Raw genomic sequence first — 22,489 nt, forward strand, 5'->3', positions numbered from 1 at the left:
TTCTCTAGATCCTACAGGCTATCCATGCTGTTTGTACTGTGCTTTTATGAGGTGTCTCTAATTCTTATAAAGTCCTATAGTTATTACCTGACTTAATCCTTACAGGTGTATTACATTAATAATATTTATCCTCATGAGGGCCTAAAAATGTTCTGAGGGTCTTTGGTTGTGCCTGTTGAAACCAGTGGTAATACTTACACTCTTTTTTTAAACCAAATTTTAACTGATTTTTTTGAACTATGAAATTTCAAGGTCAGTGTAGTATGCTGATGAGTTACAAATGGGTTTATATGATCTGGAAGGCCTTAAAATTTCCTTTGCTTAGTAGCCCACTGAACTTTTTTATCTTCCTTCTTGTACTGTGCCTTTTCTAAGTCATTAGATTTTCAGTGGTGACTGTAATAGCAAACACTTTACACTGAACTGTTCTTGAAAAAGAATAAAAGAATCTATGAGAGGTCTTTTCATGCTGGGTGCAAGTGTAACAGTAGGAATTCATGCCTATTTTGAACAGTTTTGTTATCATCAATAAATAATTGAGTCTTTCAGTGGGTGATACTCTAAATGAACATTGACAGTGTCAGTATGCATACTTCTCCTCACTGCAGATCACATCATTATTTTCCCTTAGCAGTACCTGTAGGGACTCCTTGACCAACCCTCCGTTATCCTCAGAGGGAGGAGTGTGTTACAGCATGAACTGTAAGATGCTCGGGCATGTTTGCTCCTCCAGCCACTCTACAGAGAGTAGATTTTCTTCTGCACGATTGATTATTCTGTATCCTGTTCATTTTTTTTGAAAGCAGTAATGTCTTTATAATTTATATCTATTGCTGTGAGACTCAGAAGGTTTGAATTCCATCTTTGATCCATATGTGAAGTATTTTTATTACTTAGAAAGTGATGTATTCCTGAGTGAAAGCGATGTATTCCTGAGTGCTCTGTTTGCTGTTCTTTTAAATTTAGTGAGTGAAGGTGTTAGGTGCCTGGGTTGCGCAGGAGTAGAGCTGAGAAAGCTGTGAAGGCCTCATCTGGCTCAGGTGTCTGAGGTTGCAGTGAGCCTCTTGGTCATTGCTAGGGATCAGCACCACACTGTGCACCCCTGGAACCAAACTGATTTGGATACTGCTCCTAGGATGACTCCTCAGGGAGTTGCCTGTCTCTTTCTCCAGGTTTGTCCTGAAAAAGATAAGACCAGCGGGGCCCGTAGAGTTACCACTGACCTGTGGCATGGATGAAGCTTGTGTGTTGCTACTGACTCCACAGGACTGGCTTACCAAATGCACACCAAGACATTAAGCATGTATCAGTTTTCTCCAGTCCAGCAACTGTGTGATTTATAGTTCTGTCAGATCCCTTGGCACCAGCTGGGGATACCTCTGTAGAAGTGACGTTTTGTTCTCAGTAGTTAAACACACAGCACTTTGTTCAAGAAAGTTCAAGAAAGTGAATTTAACTTGTTAAAGTACTATGTTGTTGCAGCCTCATCATTGATGCCTCATCACCAGAAATAATTGTAGCACCTTGGTGCTGTGGTACAGTCCCTAGGATATGAATGTCGATATGAAAGTTAATGTTCTCTTGGGCACTTTCTTTGGGGGGTGGTAGTAGTGTTCAGTTGGAAATGCGTCTTATTCCAGAAGAGGGAAAATGATCTGTGGGTATTGTAAGAGCAATGGTCATTCATTGCACCTGATGGATTGTTGGATTCTTGATGTAAACAGTGAGGACCTAGTTTTCTCTGTTTATTTTAACCAGCACTAGTACTGGATGCCTCAGTTCAACTGCTTAATTGGGAAGGAGGTAGATCTGTATCTCGCTTCAGGATGTGGGCTCAAATCTGTTAGGGGCATTGGGACATAAACACCAATAATATGCTCAGGGCTACAATCAATAGCTTTTTTTTTCTTTTATGCATTTGTCTGTTTGCAGTTCCTTCAGTCTTCACCAGCATGCTGAAGGTACATGCTGCTAATGTTAAGCATTTGGAAATATTTTTTTTCTGGATTTTAATAATTATTCCTCTGTAATCCCACTATTAACCAGATTTTTCAGTTACTCCATATTACTGATTTCTTTGTACATTTATAAGTCAGATCTTGTATCATCACAGACTATAAAGTTCATGTTATCAGTTGTTGACTTCAGAACATGAATTCTAGTTTATAGTAAGTCAATGGTTTACCTGCTGGTCAACTGTTAAGCATCAGTGTCTCCTTTGACAAGTGGTGTGCTGAATTTTTGTGATATTTCACATTAGATTTTACTTCCAGTTCTGGCTTCATTGTTGTCTTCTGTGATAAATCTGCACAGCAAGCAGACCATTATTCTTCAGGTTCTGCAACACTTTCCTTGTGACAGGACCATTCCAAAATGTGCAAAATCTCTAGTTTTTCCACCCATCTTCAAGAACAGGGACATCAGATGTTTCCTTTACTAAGTGGCAACAGAAAAGCCTTGATCTTGCCTGTGCACTCTCTAAAGCAGTTCTGTAGTTGCTCTTTTTGATAACCATTCAGACATCCCTTGCCAGGTAATTAATGGCGTCAGGAGAACAACATAGAACTACAGATAATGTGAATATTGTTGTCTAGGGAACTGTGCACAAATTAAATCATGAAGGTCTTTAGCACTGCTGCTTAAACACAGGACATTTATGAAAGAATACGATTTCCTTGGGGTTCCTTCACCTTTCTCTGTGGCCTTGATTATTCTAAGTTTTATCTGTAAAAGAACATTCTGTTACAAATGACTGTTTTGGCTGAAGAAACTAGATGCCTCTGCTTTATCCTAAGGGTTCATTTATTCTCCTTTGGTATTTTACAGAGCTGTTGCTGAAGAGCATCTGTAGGTAATTCCTTTCCCTGGAGAAAAAGCCTGAACTGTAAGCCTGAACTCTAGCACCCTGCAAAGTGAGATGTTAGCTGTTTGTTTAACTTGTGCTATAATCCTAGGAGCTCTTCTGAGAAGTGGTCACCTGGGATACATGATTTCCTAGGATATTGGTTTCAGTAAGTGCGTCTGTCTCAGGTTAGGATCTTTATTTCCACCTCCTTGTAGTTTACAGAGGGAGCGAGTGTTATTACTACTTCTCTCAAAGAGTAAAAATAGATCTTTTCTCCCTTCCGTTCAGTAAAAATTTCATTAGTATATTGTTTCCCTGAAAGTATGGACCTGTTTTGCGTGTATAGCTGATGAAGAGGAAACCGAGTTAGAAACGTGACTTTTATGTTTAGCTTTTAGAATGGCAAGGCTGCTTTTATTCAGAAGTTTTCTGGTATGGGTGCAGTTGCTGAGAAAGTTGCTGTATTTGCATTCACCAGCTTTCTGCTGCTGTTTGAGAGTTTAATTTTCTGCTGAAACATTGTAGTTTGTGGTTGTGTGTGGGAACATGAGAGCTGATCCCATTGGAGATCCTGGATATTGAGACAAGAGACTAGTTGAGGATTGTGTAAAACAAAGAACTCTGCAGAACAGGGACTGGAATACAGCAGTAAAGTAGTTGTGGAGATGCAGTCAGCTTTTTCCAAGACCGTTATTAGAGATTTGTTGCAGAACTCCGGGAAGCCATTCATGCATGGATCCTTTCATCATTAAGAGGAAAGAGCACAATCTTTTTTGGTCAGCTGCAGGTGGATGAGCATGCTTTTGTTACCACAGCCATTTGGGTCTGGACTGGGAAGTCCAAAACAACTGTCTTAACATTCTGAGACTATTTGAGGTCATGTTGCCAGGGATTCACTAATGATCTTCTCCTGCAAGCATTATGTAGTTTTTCATTTTTAGCCAGCTTCTCTTCAGTTCAGTGTGGTTTTAAGTAGGTGCTGAGAAAATGGAGTTAAGCGGTGGTAACCAGCATAAGAGTAATACAACTTGGAATGTCCCACATGAGTTGTTGACACCTCATCTAGCCATTCTGCATCATCTTATAATAGGGGAGTGAAACAGCACTGTGGGCATCTCTGAGATCTATAAATAGAAGAAGAAATAAAACTGATTTAACGGCATGCAGGGAAGAGTAGATTCACAACAGTTTGTGAGTTCACCCATTTATCTCTTGAGTATAGTAATATTCAGTTCATAATGGTACCAAATATGTATGTGTGGGAGGGGTGGAGGGTGGTTAGAAAGCTGGGAATAAAAATGTGTGTTTTTTTTCAGTTGAGTACACTGTCTGCATTTACCTTTGGCTAACGACTTTCTGAGAAATACTAGTTCCAAGTAGAAGTAACTCATTAGCTGACTGAATGGAGGTTTGTAGATGTTTTCTATTGTGTTTTTTTTTTCCTGTCTTACATTAACTGGTTCTCTTAAAGACCTTGATGCCTTCTTTCTTGTTGAGTGTTAAGTAGTCACAGTTATGGACGACTTCTGTTATTGAGGAATACAACTGTGGTAATCCCTGTTTTCAGGGTGATTACAGTTCCAGTTCTTGGAAAGATATTTGTAATCTATTTTTTGGCTTCTTATAGTTGGCTGCACCATTACAGATATGGGTGAGTATGTAGTGATTGCTATGTTGGGTGATTGCTTTCTTACCTTAGTATGTAGTACCAGTATTACTTCATAACAATAGTTTATAGTCTGACTATGAAAAAGTAAACCAGCATATATTATTTCATAGTTATGACTTGTCTTCTAAACTTCCTTTGGCTATCTAAAGAGGATCCTGTCAGCAAAAAGTCTTAAATGGATTTTCTGGAATTATTGAGAAACCAGATGTTCAAAATCAACCTTTTCAAAACTTGGCAGAAATATTTTCCAAAATGTTTTTCATCTCCCTGTCTTCCTGTTTTATCTGGAACCTGTTTAATAAATTTGTTTTTTCATATTTCTGATGTACATTATATGAACATGACTTATGCATTCGAACAAAGCCAGCATACCTAAAATCAGCATGCTAAAATTACAGGAGACAAGCTCCTTTAGCTTATTACCTCATTTAATTTTCCTTAACAGCCTGTGCCCAGGAGGAATGAAGAGCATCTCATTACAGAGTATTTTGCAGTGTAGAATGTAGGGCACTTTTGGAAAATGGGGAAAGGTGGGTTTAAGCTTCTTTCCCTTGGTCCCATAGCTGTCTTTTAACAGGTAAATTTGCTATAGCAACCATTTTTTTAAAAGGAGGACTCTGCCTCTTTTTAGGTGCCAATCCTCCCCTTGGTATTCTGAATCCCAAAAGGATGCAGGGTTTTCTGCGAATCCTGTTGAGATTGAATTTTGCACACCCCTAGCTGCCTAACCAAGTCTACCCCATATGTGGGAAAACCCCACTGGTTTTGACACAAGCCTCTGAGGAGCATTTGTAATAGACATCATTTCACAGGTTACTAGGAGTATTCTAGATTAAGTATTATCTCTGCCTTCCTCATTTTGCTTGATGATTGATCATACTGCTATTGGCAGGTTTTTACTTTGTCTTGGTCAACTCAGTTCAGTTATCAGGACACTGAGACAAGCTTGTCAGAACCAATAATTTTGGCTTTGTCCCTAACCTCTCTACAGTCATTCTTTCCAATGAGTCTTTCGCTTGGAAGTCACCTTCTCTTGTCTGCCTTTAATTTACTTTTTCTGTTTTCTTGAATCCTTTTGTATCTTTACATGCCTATCATCAGTGATTATTGTCTTTTCATGTCAATCCTGTTTTCTTTCCCTTACTACATCCTTCCTTTAGCTATCAAGATCTTGTGTTAGTCTTTAAAACACCAGCATATAAAATAGCCATAAATACGTGGTTCCGTAAAGCCATGTTCTTTTTCTAATTTCATTATTCTGCAGATCTGTAACACTAGTCCTTCTCCTTTCCCTCCTTCTCACCCAGCTAAATCAGGGTGGTGGTGGCTGTTTTACTTGGTGACCTTCTGGCAGACCTGAGTTCTGCTGTTTATTTTCCTCTCTTGAATTCTGTGTTTCTTATGCTTTTTATTTCAGTTCTAGTCCTGCTTTTCCAAGTGCTCCATTACAAGGCATAGGTATTCCCTCTCCTCCAGTACCTTAGTTAGAGTGCAATGGAGAAGAGTGTCTTTCACTTCTTCCCCTTCTGTATGTCCTTACTTACCTTACTGTTGTGGGTTGATGCTGGCTGGAGGCCAGCTGCCCACCAAGCTGGTCTATCACTCCCCGTCTTCAACTGGATAGGGGGAGACAAAAATACGATGAAAGGCTCATGGCTTGAGATAAGGACAGGGAGATCACTCAGCAAATACCATCATGGGCAAAACAGACTTGACTTGGGGAAATGAACTTTGAGTTCATTTCTCATTTCATTGAGATCGAATTAGAGTAGGATAATGAGAAATTAAATCTTAAAACACCTTTCCCCCTCCCCCCACTTCTTCCTGGGCTCAACTTCAATCCTGATTTCTTTACTGTGTTAGTATTTTAAAAATGCATATATGTACATCTCGGGGTGTAGGCGCTTGAGATGATGAACAGTTGTAGATTCAATTCTTAAAATGTTTGTATCAAATCAGGTTTCAGAGCTGTTTAGTATTTGAAGCTTATTTAGAATCCTTAAAAATATTTTGATGTAAAGCAATATTAAATCTGATTGTATAAAGCAGATACAAAATAGGCAAAAAGATTTGTCGGAGCAATCCCAGGCACAGCTACAGGCTGGGCAGAGAAGAGATTCAGAGCAGCCCTGTCCCTGTGGAGAAGGACTTGGCAGTGATGGTTGATGAGAAAATGAACATGAGCCAGCTTCAGTGTACGCTTGCAGCCCAGAAAGCCAACTGTATCCTGGGCTGCATCAAAAGGAGCGTGACCAGCAGGTCAAAGGAGGTGATCCTGCCCCTCTACTCTGCTCCTGTGAGACCTCACCTGGAGTATTGTGTGCAGTTCTGGTGTCCTCAACATAAAAAGGACATGGAACTGTTGGACCAAGTCCAGAGGAGGGCCACGAGGATGATCAGGGGAGTGGAACACCTCCCGTATGAAGACAGGCTGAGGAAGTTGGGGCTGTTCAGCCTGGAGAAGAGAAGGCTGCGTGGAGACCTCCTAGCAGCCTTCCAGTATCTGAAGGGGGCCTATAGGGATGCGGGGGATGGACTCTTCATTAGGGACTGTAGTGACAGGACAAGGGGTAACGGGTTAAAACTGAAACAGGGGAAGTTTAGATTGGATATAAGGAGAAAATTCTTTCCTGTTAGGGTAGTGAGGCACTGGAATGGGTTGCCCAAGGAGGTTGTGAATGCTCCATCCCTGGCAGTGTTCAACACCAGGTTGAACGAGGCCTTGGGTGATACGGTTTAATGTGAAGTATCCCTGCCCATGGCAGGGGGGTTGGGACTTGATGATCTTAAGGTCCTTTCCAACCCTAACTATTCTATGATTCTATTCTACGATTGTATGATTAGGTTGCATTGTTCAGAATTTGTTTTCTCAATAGCTGCCGTTTATATTTGCTCACTTTCTATGTAAGGGATAACTTTTCTAGTGGGATAATAATGTACTCTCTCCAAGGTCTTTCTAATGCTGACTTTTCAATAATAATGAAAAAAAATCTGATTGATGGCTATGAAGTATGAAATATGGGAGAAAGAGCTGGGTGCAGTTCTGGTTTTATGCTGCTGTATTAGCAAGTATGAAGTTGAAATGTATGCAGAGAGCTCTGTGTCTGCTCAGACTTAGTCAAATATTTATGCATATTTCAGATATGTCCCAAATAACATACTGTAGCATTGTGAACTGCTTGGATCCTTATGAGAATGAGAACAGAAGGTTATACAAGTCAACATCAGAGTATGTTGCTGTATGCTATGCTACTCCATATGCTGTATTAGAGAAGCTTATAAAGTAAGTAGTATAGTAGATGGTATATACTGGCAAGGTCTTCTAGTGGAAATACATCTTACTTTTGTAACGATTTTACTATTTACTATCTACCTGCAGTGTTGTATGCACTGTAATATGTGTTTGTGCTGGTTATCACTAGCCAGATAGATGAAGTCAAAGCATTTCCTGAGAAGCCAAACAAAACTGTCTCCTGCCATCAGCCAGAAGCCTGCCTGTTTTTTTAGCTCCATCTTGACAAGTTACACAATAATGAAAATAACTGAAATAGGACTAGAAAGAGGACTCAGTACTATGTAAGTCCTCAAGGAAATCCTGTTAAAGCCCTTTTTTGGTTCCATACTTAAAAGTAACTTTCAGCTACTTGCGGTGAATTTCGAACATACTCTTTCTGTGGAGAAGCTTGTTTAGCAATCCAAACTCCTATGATTTCAGGGAAGAGCATGTATCTTTGACCCAGCAATGAGTGTACTAGCTGTGATGCAGAGTGTTTTGGACTCTGGAGTGCAGGAAGTAACTGTGATCTAACATCACAATTTTCACTGTGATATACAAAGTAACATTAAGGAACTTCTGCAAGGTACCACACATAACTAACTCAACTGGGATAAAGTTATCCAAAAAGTCCCGTGTGGGCCATTGTGTTTCTTCAAATGCGCTTTCATAGTGTTCAGTTCAGTCTTGATGAAATCCCTGTTTCGATGTGAGGATTGGTGAAACACAAATGAACACCATATAGACTTTTCAAAGGAGAATCCTTGGGAGGCTCTATGACTCACTGCTGGCATGGACCTCATTCAAAATGCTACATCTTATATTAGGCATTTCATGTTATTTAGAAATGCTGGAGGAAGTATCTGGGAGTTTGGCTAATTAGAAATAGCATTGGTAGCAGATGGACAAGAGAAAACACTGCAGAAGAGTTGATTGTGTGAGCCTTACGAGCATGTGGTACACGCTGAGTAAGGACTTCCAACTCTGGCAAAAGGTTTTGCCATTGAGCTGCACAGCTGAGTAAAAACCCGATATCTGGTATGTGATCATGTCTACCTGGCAGTGTTTGGAGAATTTCAGTGTATACACAGAAAATGAAAGTAGGTGACTCTCCTTCATGAGCAGCTGATTTTGAAACACACTGTTTGGCAGTGGTCCCAAGACTCTGATTCAGTCAGTCCCCACCTAATGTACTGAAGGCCACCTTCCTGATAATTAAAAGGAAATAAGCTGCCTGAATTTTATCCAGCCTTGGATTTTTAGGCTGATGTCCTGGGCATTTAATGATTTGCGTTAGGTAGTGGACCACTCAAAAGTTGTAACCCCATAAATCTGGTATATTGGAGGCGAATTTCTTCAATTTTTGGTTTGTATGCAAGGAAATCTCAAGAATATTCATGTCTCTGTGATTGCCAGATTTTTTTTTTCTGAGCATACATACTTTTATTCCAGTTTGGATAGCATTTGTAATGTAAATTCTCTATGTCTCTAAAATAGTAATAACATGGAATTGCAAGTTATCAGGCATTCTGTATATTAATTTGCATAAATATGCATAAATAAAGTTTAAAGTTTCAGTTTAGTGTCCCAGTCAGGCGTAGGGGTTTCACAGATGCCTTCTTTTTGACGGTATCATGGGAAATGAGGATCCCAGTGATCATGCTTTGTTCCAAAGTAGCTTGCATATAAAGTAAACTTAACTCCTTGGGGTTTTGCCCAAATGGTGGATCTCAGCCGTGCAGAGCAAGTCAGTTTTGCCTTATTAGATCACATGTAAAGTCAGATAACTTTTATCTCATCTCATTGTGCACTCAGAGGAGAAAGTTGATCTTCTTTCTCTGGGTTGTTTTTAAGTTCTTATGTTTGCTTACAGCTCCTCAATCTCATTTTCCATGTGGTCCAGTCAAAACTAGATCTAGGAATAATATGGAACTTGATAACTGCAAGCATCAGAGACCATGAGCAGTAATTTCTCATTGCTACCGTCACGGTAGCTTTTGTTTAAATAAAAACTATGAAATCGGGATTGTGGGGTGCAGGGTTTTCTTCTGGTTCCTCCTGCAGGGATAGGAACTGCAGGAAATCTCACACTGCTGTTAAGTTACCTTAGCAATTTTTGTATGCTAAACCAGGGAAATTGCATTCTTGCTGTATGAGGGGATGGGTTCATGAGTAATGGTTGTAGTTAGGGATATCTGTAGGGATGTGTGGCATGCTGGTGTAGCTGCACTGGCTCGAGACAGTCTGTTTTCACACTCCAGCCTGATTTGCTATGCTGCCAAGACTGTAGTCTTGATTTGTCCTGAATGGGATGCTGAGATATTTCCACAGCTCTTTTTCCCTTGTAAAATTCTCTGTAATATGCATTATGAATTGGGGGTTCTGTGTTTTGGAAAGGATACGCACATATTGGTTGGTTTTCCTGCCATGTTTTACATGTAAGAGGTTATTTCATGATGATACATGAATTTTCATTCATTTAATTATTTATAGCTTCTTATTTCCTTATACATTAAGGGAATAGATAGAGCATGACTAACATTTTTTGTGATTTTACAATTACTAAATGTTAATTTTCATTTTAGAATTAATTTGCATCTGAAGTGACTGTATTCCTGATTTTGAATATCAAACATATTTACTTGCTGAAAACTAGAAAAATTACTTTACTTGGAGTGATGAAATAGAAATTGTAAAAGCTTTGCTGACAAAGCAATCCATCCAGTGCTGTATGCAGTTTTCATTGCATGTGTATTTTAATAATGGACTGCCTTTGACAATTCAGATTTTTCCTACAAATACATTGTATTGATGTATTTGGGCTTGGTTTTATACATCTTTTGGATAATTATTTGTGAAACGTAACCTTCAGTTGGAAAAACTGAATAAAAATAGTTTCACTTCACTGAGTTTAGCAACCTATGGAAAAAAATGTACAGTGTTTGCATCACTATTTTTTAATGCCATAATTACACATGGGATGAAACAGATCCCTAAGAATGGTATTGGGACTGCCTTTTGGACAATGATGTGAGTATTGCATTCAGCAGTGACATATAGCAAAATGTGGCAGGCCATTTGAGCTTAATAAAGTCACCATGTACTGTGTATCATTGTGAGTGTGGAATGAGCTGGAGAGGTAGAAAAGTAGAATACTGAACACTGAGTATGCAGCCACCAACAGTGGAATGGTTCAAAATAGTGAATGTCTGCCTTAGACAAAAGAGATGGGGACCACAGACTGTCTCCCTAGAATGTGCAAAATGAATGAAGAAAGCGTGCTGTTGCACAAAAAAGCTGTCATCATCATCTGATGATGAATTTCTTTATTTTTCAAGAAACATGAACTAAACGGAGAAGTGGGAGAACCAGTCCTGCAGCTTGTTATAACTAACAGGACTCATCTCAAGAGGGAAGGATTTATCTCAGCCAGTTAGTCACATTTTTAATTAATCTTATGTTAATCTGGACATGTCATACAGGTCAGATGAATCACTTTGTAAATGTTCCAATTTCTCTCCATTGACTGCAATTGGAATCCAGATGACTTCTGTAGGTGTGGTTGTGTACATAAGAGGCATATCATTTAGTTTTAGACGTTTTAGGCTATTGGGATTCTCATGTGCCAAACCCCGATGTTCATGTCATGAAATTCAGTGGACTGCAGTAATGTCAGAAGAATTGTCATATTTCAAGAACAGAAGTAAGATGTTAGCAATTTTTTCCAAGTAACATCTAGGGGTATGCACTTAGGAATTAATATGTTACTAGACTGTGAGACAGGCTACTGAAATAAGCAACGAAGGAAAGGAAATTCCGTATTTGAAACAGCAGAGCCACAGCATTGGTATAATCTTTAAGTTGTGACCCAAATGAAAGATTCATCCTTGATTATGGCAGAAAGATAAGCCAAGGCATAATAAGTACCGAATTGTGACCAGGAGAGTTTCTCATCACAGATGAACATAAGAATGAATAATTTTAAAATTTGGGCAGATGGGCACTAGCCAAGAGAAGCTGCAATTCTTAAATACATTGTCTGTAATCAGTGAAGAAATGCTTAACAAAGGCACCTGCTGAATGAGACTGAAATGACCTTCTAGCAGAGAAGAGTGAAGCTAGAGCAGATACACTAGTTGACACAAACGACCTCAGGAGCGTTCTCTCTCTGGACTGATCCTTCAGACCATTTGAAAGGGACTGGTAAGATGATTCATGATGGGCCTGGACAAGGCTAAATTCAGTTTCTTTTGTGTGGTCTGGAAGACTGTTAAATGTTCAGCCAGGCTCTCTGAGACCTATCAGTTCTGGGATAAGAGTATCGGTGCCATTAAATTCCTGTTTTGTGTGTATATATATATATATATTTTCTTATGTAGAGGTTTTATTGGTGGTAAGGACAGGATGTAACTATACCTCAGGTTGAAACAGACTATTCATACACTCAGTCTGTATTGTTATCCAGATTTGTTGCCTCCCATGTACACGTACACGGACTACGGCACAGAGGCTGATACCAGCTGAAACAGAGTAGATAGATGGGTTATGGTGCTTTTTTGGCATGTTACTATTGTTGCTCTTTAAATAAAATCCCCATAGGTTTATTTCAAACAAGACTGAAGTAATGATAGTACCCTAAAACAGTAATTCGGAACATTTTGTTTATGTAGATGTAAAATGTTATAGTTGTTCAACAGATTGCAGACTTCCTTTTGTGGGCATATGTGGGACCAAATCCAGTTCCTAGTAAGCTTGATAGGAATCTTTTAGTCAGCTCCAGAGGGACTTGTATCAAGTTTCTTTAAGTTTTTGAAAATGCTAAGTTTTTTAAAGTTGACCTTTTACTGAGTACTGGGTGCTTGATATGGTGAGGACCAAGATTTTCTCCGGGACTCTGCATCATATGTGCAATGGCCCACTTTGCCATGAAATTGTCTTACTTGGATAGGTAATGAGGAGGTTAATCGGTCTACCTGTTCACTACTTTAGAAGTTGTTTGTATAATAATACAGGAAATATGGGGCATAAACAAGAGGACCTGAAATCTTAATCAGTGAGCAACGGTGTGGTTGAACTAGCATAGCAAAGACGCAGGGGGAGGATAGGGAGGAGGAAGAGACTGTTGCTACTGTGTATTGGGTTCAGACACTTCTGCTGTGATCCAGATGTAGAGGGAGTTTATTATACTGATGCTTTATGAGTAATATTAAAAGGGGAAAAGCTTATGAGCTCCATCACTATGCAGGCATTGCACGAACAGACCAGGTCAGTGGGGATATTTATGGGCAGAATACAGGGGATGGGGATGATGGGAGGTTTTAATTAATCAGTTATCTCTTGGAAACCAAAAAATGAGAACACCAACTGCCCGATGTGTTCTGCTATGTACTTAACCAAATTTTGAGGCAGTGGCAAAAGCAATTGAAGGGGAAGCTATTCTATTTAATACCAACTCTAAGGAAGAAACTGTTCAAGAATAGGTAAAGGAAAGGCGATTGAGTGAGAATTACACTGGCATGACAGAGCTTACAGATTTCAGGAAGGGGAAGAAGTTGAGTAAAAGAATCAGAAAAACAAAATGGAGATATGAGAGGATTGTGGGCATAATCCCTTTGGAAAGGAATCTGGAGAAAAGAACTTAAAGGAATTGGTTGTTCCTCAAAAAATATAAAGATAAAAAAATGCAAATTGCAAATTGAGACAGCACACAAGGACAAAAAGCATAGTAAACCAAATCTGGATAAAATATAAGCACCTCTTTTATATCAAGCAGAAGAAGGAACAATGTAGAAAATTTGTTTGGATTACTCAGAACAAGGGCAAAAGAATAGCAAAAGATGTAGAGAAAAAAGAAATAATCAAGGCCAAATATGTGAACAAGAAAAGACTGTGTACAAAAAAATCCCCAAACCATGAGGAGTAACAGAAATTATTCTGGAGGTATATTTCTGGTAAGAGCACGTTCCAGGAAAGTGATGCTCTACTGCTTAACAGAAGCACATCAGTCTTTACTAGTGGTATTAAGTGTATATGGAAAACTTGGTCTAAAACAGAGAAAGGACAAATCAGGGAGTACTTAATGTGTTCAGTGTTTCGAGGTTAGCTGTGCCTGAGACATACTATACTTGGAAACTGGAAGAATTGGCTAAATCAGTCTCAGCCCCATTAGCAATTACCATTGAGAATTTGAAGAAGAAAAATGAGAGAGAGTAGAAAAAAAGCACCCTGGAAAAATAGAAAACCTGATCCTTAAAAGGGCAGGGAAGCGGCAGAGGGAAGAGGCCTATCACCGATTTACAGATCATTTTTGTTCTTAAAGAAATTACAGACAAATATTCAAACATTTTTTAAGTACTTGGAGGAAAGCAGCAAACAGCAATCAGCACAGGTTTGTTGGAACTATCTAATACCCTGTAACAAGAGATTAAAATTCAGGGATGAAAGAAAAGGAGCAATTGTCCTACATTTTCACTTTAGGAAACTTCCAAATGCTGTCTTACAAGACTGTCCTATTAACAATCTAGGGAAGATCAAGCAGTGTCTTAATGTAAGTTGTTTGGGATATAGCTACAAAACTGGTTGGATAAGGTAACCCTGAAGCAGCTATTGCAGTCTCACTGTCATCTGTGTGTTTGTTTCACAAAAATTTATTTTAGACACTCTTCTGGTTTTTCAGTAGTAATTGGATTATGTATTAGAGAGTATGCTTATTGAATTTGCCATTGTCACAAAGCTGAGAATGGATTGGAAGGATGCCAGAGGACAGGATTAGATTTGAAAATTATCTTAACACATTTGAGAAATGGCTTGGGGAATAAGGTAATATTTCATAGGTGTAAGTGCATGGTTCTACATGCAGAATAGCCATATACAGGACACAAGACAGCTGGTTAAGCAGTGGGTTTTGAGAACAATATGTAAGTCATGAATATTACATGGATAAACATGATCAAGCTCTTGTGAAGAAGGTCTGGATGCATGAAAAAGACATAAAGCCCCCAAAATGTATGAAGTAATTAATCTGTTGTACTCGGTACTATGCTCAGCTCAAGTACCGGGTCAAGTTTTGAGCATTCCACTTCAATAAAGATAATTGGAGGGAGTTCAGTGAATGGCAATGAGGGTAGGCAGAGGGCTGAAAAACATGACTTGTAAAGAAAAAAAAAAAAGAAGAACCAGAATTAGTTACTCTAGAAAGTAAAAGACAGGTAGGGAAGAAAAGTTTTTGAGTCTGCAAAAAAAACAAACCCAAACCAGCCAACCAAACAGAAAAAGCCAAAACCTCATAATGCAAAACCACCTTGAGCTGAACACAGATGAAGGGAATGATCTGATCCTGCATCCAGTATGGGCAGCTTAAATTCTAACAAGAAATTATTAGTTTAGATATCAGAAAAGAAAAATCTGATAGAATGGTAAGATCACTTGGAACAGGTTAGGTGACAAATCTGTAAGTACGTTAGAGGTCTTTTAAAGCACTGAAAACATGGTCAAAAATGATCTACGAATACACAAAGTTACAAGTAGCTTTGTTTCACCAGCAGTTGACCTGCTATGGAACCTGTCAGCAGTATCTTCTGTTATTCTTTACTGTGTTACATTACTGCATATTGCTGCTGTGCCACACAATGCATTTTCTGTTCTGTAAATCATGTGCAATATTATTGTATTTTAAATTAATTTTATACATTTTTATTGCTATTATTTCAGTGTGTGCGGAAGCTTACAATCCTGATGAGGAAGATGATGATGCAGAATCAAGGGTATTTAATGCTTTGAGTCAAATACTTATTTTTTTATCAGTTCTTGGGCATTAAATTTAGGCAGAAAAATGTAACCAGCCTTACCATTCCTTTCCAGAAGCATTTTTTATAATATACTTTAATAATCTCTTGGGGTTTTGAAGGAACATGTAAAAATCCTTTGTAATAGTCACCCGTGTAGGATGTGTTGTAAGTACTATTCTAAATCAGCACACCTTTGATATGTGGTCTGTTAATGAAACGTTTTTGTGCAGTTGTTTGGCCAGAGAGCACCTGCTCCTAAAAGTACTTATTTGGTGTCCTTATAATCTTGCAATAATTTCTTCATTATTCTACTATTTTTCATATGGCAGGAAAAAAAAAAGGTAAATTATACAATTGCTAAGATTTTCAGATGTACAATGCAATAACTACCTATATTTATTTCTTTTACTTATGTCACCCTTTTAAAGGCATTTACATAACTTTTAATATGAAATAGCATAAGTATGACTTTCAAGACAAGTCTAAATGTTTATATTCTACCTTGTTTCTGGCATGTAAAACTGCCAAAAAGAATATCCTGTAGTATCACAGCTTTGAAACCTAGCGTATCTTTTTAAGCATGAGTTCAACTTGACTGAAATTCACATTAACCAGACACTGTTAATTTAATAGATCTCTGTCTCGTTTGGATAGTGCTGATTCTGTTGTTTACTCACTGAAACTTCTGAGATAAATTTAACACGGTTCCTATTTCACAAAGTAGTCTTTGGGAGGTAGTCATGGAAATGGCTAAATGTAACAGTGGTGCTTTTTATAAAACATGCACGCTCCAAATATAATTAGAGAGTAGTAGAGTAATGTTTATGCAGCAAAAGTTGGCATTAAGGTATCCAGAATGTCTTGCAGAAATGAACTGGATTCTACAAATGTAAAGATCTTATTAGCTTAAATACAGCAGTGCTTCATTTGCTAATGCTATGGTGATATAATATTATCGTTGAGTGTTTTATTTAACTATTAAAGGTTATAAAATGAAAGTGCTATGAAGCAGGGCCGAAGTATTGGGTAAAATGCCTAGTTAGCTGAATTAGCTCAGTCCTTCAGCTAGTGTTGATGTATGATAACCACATTAAAGGTTTTTCTATTATATCCCTCAGATTATTCACCCTAAAACAGATGATCAACGAAACAGACTGCAGGAGGCATGCAAGGACATTCTTCTTTTCAAGAACCTAGATCCGGTAAGAAATTCTTTGTAATGAACCCATTTGCCAGTGCTGCTAAGAATTAATTCCCTTGAACTTTTGAATAGAAGTTTACAGATTTGACTTTTCGAAGCCCTTAAGTATGCTTTCTTGACCATTTCATAAACTCCAAAATTGCTATTTTTATAACTGATGTTAAAAATATGACTTTCATTCACCACCATGAATGATAGTCTTGAAGCACGTTAATATGAATGTATACATTAATTTGATTGTAAAGTATTTTCTTACTTTAAATCTTGTTGCTGTACATTGAATATAAACTCATCAGTTAACTGCAATGTTTAAGATGTTTCTACTGGTTACTTTTCATCCTCCAAAAGTGTGCTGAGTGCTCCATCAAAACCTAAAATTATCCCCAAAGCCTACAGTTTATTGATAGATGTAATTGAACAACCAAGTTATGAAATAGAGGGAAAGAGAAAGGCAGTAGTGAGGTGTTTACATTATTATTTTACTTGATACAGATACTGTAAAACCACTACAGATATTTTTTTTTCTGCACAGATAATTTCCTTCTATTGCCTATAAAACAATTATGGGCTTTTAAGAAAGCCGAAATGCAGTGAATGAGTGATCTGGATCAGACAAAGGTGATAATGCTACTAAAGAAGCACAGGGCTGTTTAAGGAAAAAGGCAAGTGTGTCAATCAAAATCTGCATACCGAGGTTGGAATGACTCAGAGCACAGCAAATGCTTTCCCAAGAGAATTGATTCAGTGCTGTCAGGGGCGGGAGCATGGGGGAAAGGGAAATAATTATGCGGAATTTTAAGCATGAGAACAAAAAGGTTAAATGTGATTCAAGAGGGAGCTAATGGAATGACCAGCCTGGAGCTCTGCTTGGAAGTCAGGTGCCGTTACAGAGAAGGCATGTTAATTCATGCTGCAGGGTTTCCAGCTCCTGCTTTTGTCTGCACAAAGGCTGAGTCCTAGCCCTGCTTACCTGTTCCCAGAGAGGCCCTGAGGAGTAGTGACCCAGACACCCCCAGCTTTGCAGAACCCTGCCATTAGAACTATAGGAGGGCATCAAAAGTCTTAATGTAGGTGCTAATATGTGTTCACCTTGGGACACTAGGGATCCTGACAGATGATTTCCTCCCTCATGCTGTCTGTTTAATGAGTAGCTAATTAGCTGCTTTATTATACTTATTCAAGCTAAAATCACCCAAAAATTTGGCTCTTCCATTCCCTGATTATTTTTCTACATAATTTCAGGGATACAAAATGGTTTATGGGCATCTGCTCTGGATATGAAATTGCTTTTTTGTGTATTTTCCTTTTTTGTCGCTGTGTCCTGTCTTCCTCTTTTCTGTACCATTGTTACATTAGCCTGCCAATGGCATTTTGGCAGACCCCTCTTGGTGAGCCTCTGAGCATTTCTCTCCTATGAACCCTGTGACCCAATGGATCTAAATGCTGTGTGTTTCTAGAGTGTGCCATGATGTTAATTTTGAGGTACTGCTTTCCCGATTTTTGCTTTACATGGTTTCTTGGTAATATCTTCTTACAGTATCAGTCCTCTGGATGTGATCTGCTTTTGCTTCCACTGAGAACTCAATCTCTCAATAGTCATCAGCCCCTTGGTCTGCAGGAAAGGGATCTGTTTGCTTTGTAATCTTGTGTAGGCATAGAGCATTAAACTGTTCCAGAGTGGTTCAAACTTAAACAGGGGAAGGTTAGGTTAGATGTAAGGAAGAAGTTCTTTACTGTGAGGGTGGTGAGGCACTGGAATGGGTTGCCCAAGGAAGGTGTGAATGCTCCATCCCTGGCCAGTGTTAAAGGCCAGGTTGGATGGAATCTTGGGTGACATGGTTAGGTGTGAGGCGTCCCTGCCCATGGCAGGGGGATTGGAACTAGATGATCTTAAGGTCCTTTCCAACCCTAACTATTCTATGGTTCTATGATTCTGTAACTCTTCCAAGTAATACTAAGGGTTTACTTTCCATGTTAGTGGATGTCTTCTCAGGACTGTGCTGCTGTCTCAATACCGTATACGCTTAATGTTTTGAACTTCTTTTTTTAATTTTGCTTCTCAATCAGTTACTTGTAATTGCTAACATTTCCCATGGTTTGTTACAGGTGTTCAGCAGACTTCTTAGCTCAGTCCTCCCTTTGTGTAGCTCTTCAATCCAATGCCTTGAAGTCTGCTCCTAGTTTTTTGTTATAATAGTGTTGCTCATAAAATGCATTGGAAAGGTCCTGAGCTCTGGAGATAGCAAGGATATTAAAAGGTAGCCTTCTTCAGTCTGGCTTGCTCCTCTGTGGAACAAAGATCTCTAGTTCCCCAGGGGACTTCTCCCATTCCTCCTTCTTGTTCTACTGCTAGGCAGTGACTTGAGCTCTACCAGTGTAGTTGCAGTAATTTAAATGTTCCTGTCCCAGCTCTCTTTCTCACCTCTGCCTCTCCACCCTGTAGCACAAGCACACATGGTATCAGCTGCTGCAGTTTCCTCTCTGATGTATTAGCAAAGAAAGTCCATGATCTTGGAGAGAGATAGTGTCTTCAGCTGCTAAAAGTCTCTGGAACAAAAGTCAAGCTGTGTATTGATAGCATCTCTCACTTCCACTTTTATTTCCCTTCCATTTATCTTCAGCCTCTTTCTGCTGTAGTTCTGTGTATAAAAAACATTATTTGAGAAGTCAGTGAGTTGAAGGGGAAGAGACAATGTCAAGTGCTTAATAGCTTTTCCATGATGGCCTTTTAGCAAATGCTATTCCTAGATAGGACACTACTCTCAAATACAGTATAACAACATGTCTTAAGGCATGATCAGACTTGCCTTCGGTATGTGATGTTAAATGGAGGCCACGTTTTCTTAAAAATTTATCCCACCCTAACACACTGTGGTTTAATTTGAATGGAAGGATAAGATAAGGTTATCATTAAACCAGGAGCAGGACTGATACAGTGTGCCAAACTGCTTGCCGTACATGCATGCACAAAGCACGATACGGTTTTCATTCTGCAGATGCTGGAGGTTACCGGCAATGGAATCAGAAGCTGTATGTCCTCTTTCCCCTCCGATTTCCCTTTGTATAAGCCGGCAAGGATAAAACAAGATGATAATCAGATGCCTTGGGCTGTTACTGAGGATAAGCCCCAAGTCTCTGTTACTGGAATTTGTCTTTGTTCAGCCTAACAACTGTTTCATCACTGAGAGGAGCAGCAGCAGCAGCATCTCACCTAGTGGCCAACACAGCCTTCTACTCTTCCTTTTTACAATGCAGTTTAGAGAAGTTATGCTGTTGGTTTTGTCTTTTAAGAAGAAACTTATGCAGGGACTAATTAACAACAGGCTATTTGGTTTGGCTGTTATGGCCAGCAGTTTAAAAAAAACTGATGAACCTATTATGAGAATAACAGGGTGGCTCAAGGGACTGGTAGCATCAAAGCTGTGTCACACCCCTGCAGTTAAAGTTTTCATCCTTATTTCTCGCAAAAAATCAGAGGCAGTGTTAGATAATCTGTTCTCTTTCAGGGAAATGTTACTTTGGAGACCATTGCCCTGCTAATGCTTTACAGAATGTTTCAGATAGGTCTTGAACCTCTTCTAAAAGATAATAAATTATACATGTTCTTCACAAATATACAAGAACAATTTCTGGGCATATTGCCACTCATGCACCTGGAGAATTATTATAAGAGTAAACAAATATTGATTAATCAGTTCTAGTTGATTAACTGGAAGATGAAAGAAAGCATAATGCAAATATATTTTATGAATAGTGGACTCATACTCAGGGCCAAAGCATCCCTTGAAAAGTGCTACAACAGAAGATTCTAATAATGCCCTTACGTTCTTAAAATTATTGGTAAAGAATTAGGACTACAGATGCTGGAGCAATTAATGGGAATACATAGATAGGTAGATCTATCTATATATGAGTGAGCCTAGAATGCCTGACCAGTTAATGCACTACCCTCTTCAGTGGCACAAAGCTCTTTGCAAACTAATGGGTTCCCAAAAAAATAGATCTGCACTTAATCATCTATTTTTCTGTAAAGTAAAATTAATACTTACATCAGGTCTATGAAATGGGGATTCTCTCCACCTTGTCTATTGCATCAGATTGTGGCCAGCGGGACTAAGGAAATGGTCATCCTCCTGTACTCGTCACTGCTGAGGCCGACCTTGAATACTGTGTTCAGTTTTGGGCCCCTCTTACAAGAGAGATATTGACATGCTGGAGCAGGTCCAAAGAAGAGCAACAAGAATGGCAAAGGGCCTAGAGCAAAAGTCTTATGAGGAGTGGCTGAGGGAACTGGGGTTGTTTAGCCTGGAGAAGAGAAGGCTTGGGGGACCTTATCTAGAACTGCCAGAAAGGAGGATGGAGAGAGAAGGTGGCTGATCTCTTCTCCCAAGTAACAAGTGATAGGACAAGAAGAAACAGCCTCAAGTTGTACCACAGGAGGTTCAGATTAGATATGAGTTAAAAATTCTTCATGGAAAGTGTTGTCAAGCATTGGAAGAGGATGCCCAGGGAAGTGGTTGAGTTGCTATCCCTGGAGGCATTTAAAAGACATGTACATGTGGCGCCTAGGGATGTGGTTTAGTGGTGGACTTGGCAATGCTAGGTTAATGGTTGAACTCAGTGATCTTAAGGGTCTTTTCTGACCCGAATGATTCAATGATTCTATAATCAGTTACTGAAGATGTTCTGCATAAAGGACTGCCCAGTGTATGGTGCCTTCGTGGCACCATATGATGAATATGTACCATATACCGTATGGCTGAAGAATTTTGGAAACTATTTGCAACTCTGAATTATTTCTACTCTTTTTATAGCCAACAGCCAGAAAGAATCAGCCAACTTGCTCAGAGGACTAGTTACAAAATACAAAAAGTGCTACTGAGTCTGACTGATGGGCATGTGCATGATAGTGGAGAGGCAGAATACTAACTTAACATTGAGCTGTGTGAAGTTAGGTTAAGGTATATTCTCAAGGAAAATATTATTACTTGAAAATATTGATTATACATTGAAATACAAATAAGACTATATGATAGTGAAGAATTAAATGCCTTTTGATTAGTTTACAAGTGGATATTACACAGTGGAGCTAAACATTCTGAATTGGATCAATGGTGCTGCTGACACTCATTTTGGAGTTGAAAAAAAATGCGAAGGCCTGTAGACTTGAGTTCTGTAATTGACTCTTCCTCTCCAAGGTCCTGACTTGTTGATTAAGAATTTCCTTTTCTTCCTGTGGCTTCCCTACCTATCTTTTGCTAACTATTTCTGTCAAGCCTTTTTTTTCTTTCCCTACTTCCTACTCTACTATTCTGTCTGCTTCATTACCTTCTTAATATCATAATGAGCATTAATTAATAAAGTGGTTTATGAACTCAGGGGCAATAGAAGAACTGTGGATTCACAGACTAAAGAATACCTATCTTTGTGACTAAGAATACCTACCTGCTAACTGGTTTGTTTTTACTAGTTATCAGTCGTAGTCACATGCCCTTCATATTAAATGTTTCCTTATTCCTCAGTATTTTGAAGACTTTAATTACAGGAAAAATGTCATTTGATTGACCAGAAATACATATTTTGTTTGTCGGTGAATTAATAAGGATATCCAAAGGCAGAGCTTGACTGACTGCAGTAGATTTATTTTGACATTTTTCATTCTTGTCACCTTTATGCAGTTCAGTAATTGGTTAACAGCAAACTAGATCAGAGG

The 22,489-nt window shown here is 38.8% G+C and overlaps 1 protein-coding gene and 1 long non-coding RNA gene across 2 annotated transcripts in view; one reads left to right on the top strand and one right to left on the bottom strand.

The window, feature by feature from the left end:
* The window catches only part of PRKAR2B (protein kinase cAMP-dependent type II regulatory subunit beta), an 85,375-nt gene that overhangs the window by 51,091 nt on the left and 11,795 nt on the right, over nt 1–22,489 (top strand). Inside the window, exons 3-4 of the mRNA XM_061467417.1 lie at nt 15,499–15,551; nt 16,694–16,777. Of these exons, the coding sequence (XP_061323401.1) occupies nt 15,499–15,551; nt 16,694–16,777 (137 nt within the window). The remainder of the gene's footprint in view (nt 1–15,498; nt 15,552–16,693; nt 16,778–22,489) is intronic.
* On the bottom strand, nt 1,529–21,474 carry LOC133276536 (uncharacterized). Its single transcript, XR_009745907.1, has 3 exons — nt 20,826–21,474; nt 6,059–6,130; nt 1,529–3,969 (listed from the first exon to the last, which is right to left on the bottom strand). It is a non-coding gene; the product is annotated as an uncharacterized LOC133276536 (long non-coding RNA).

Source organism: Pezoporus flaviventris, unplaced genomic scaffold (assembly GCF_033815535.1).
Source record: "Pezoporus flaviventris isolate CSIRO_AGI_PZ_B2104156 unplaced genomic scaffold, CSIRO_AGI_Pfla_v1 ptg000045l, whole genome shotgun sequence".
Lineage (NCBI taxonomy): Eukaryota > Metazoa > Chordata > Aves > Psittaciformes > Psittacidae > Pezoporus > Pezoporus flaviventris.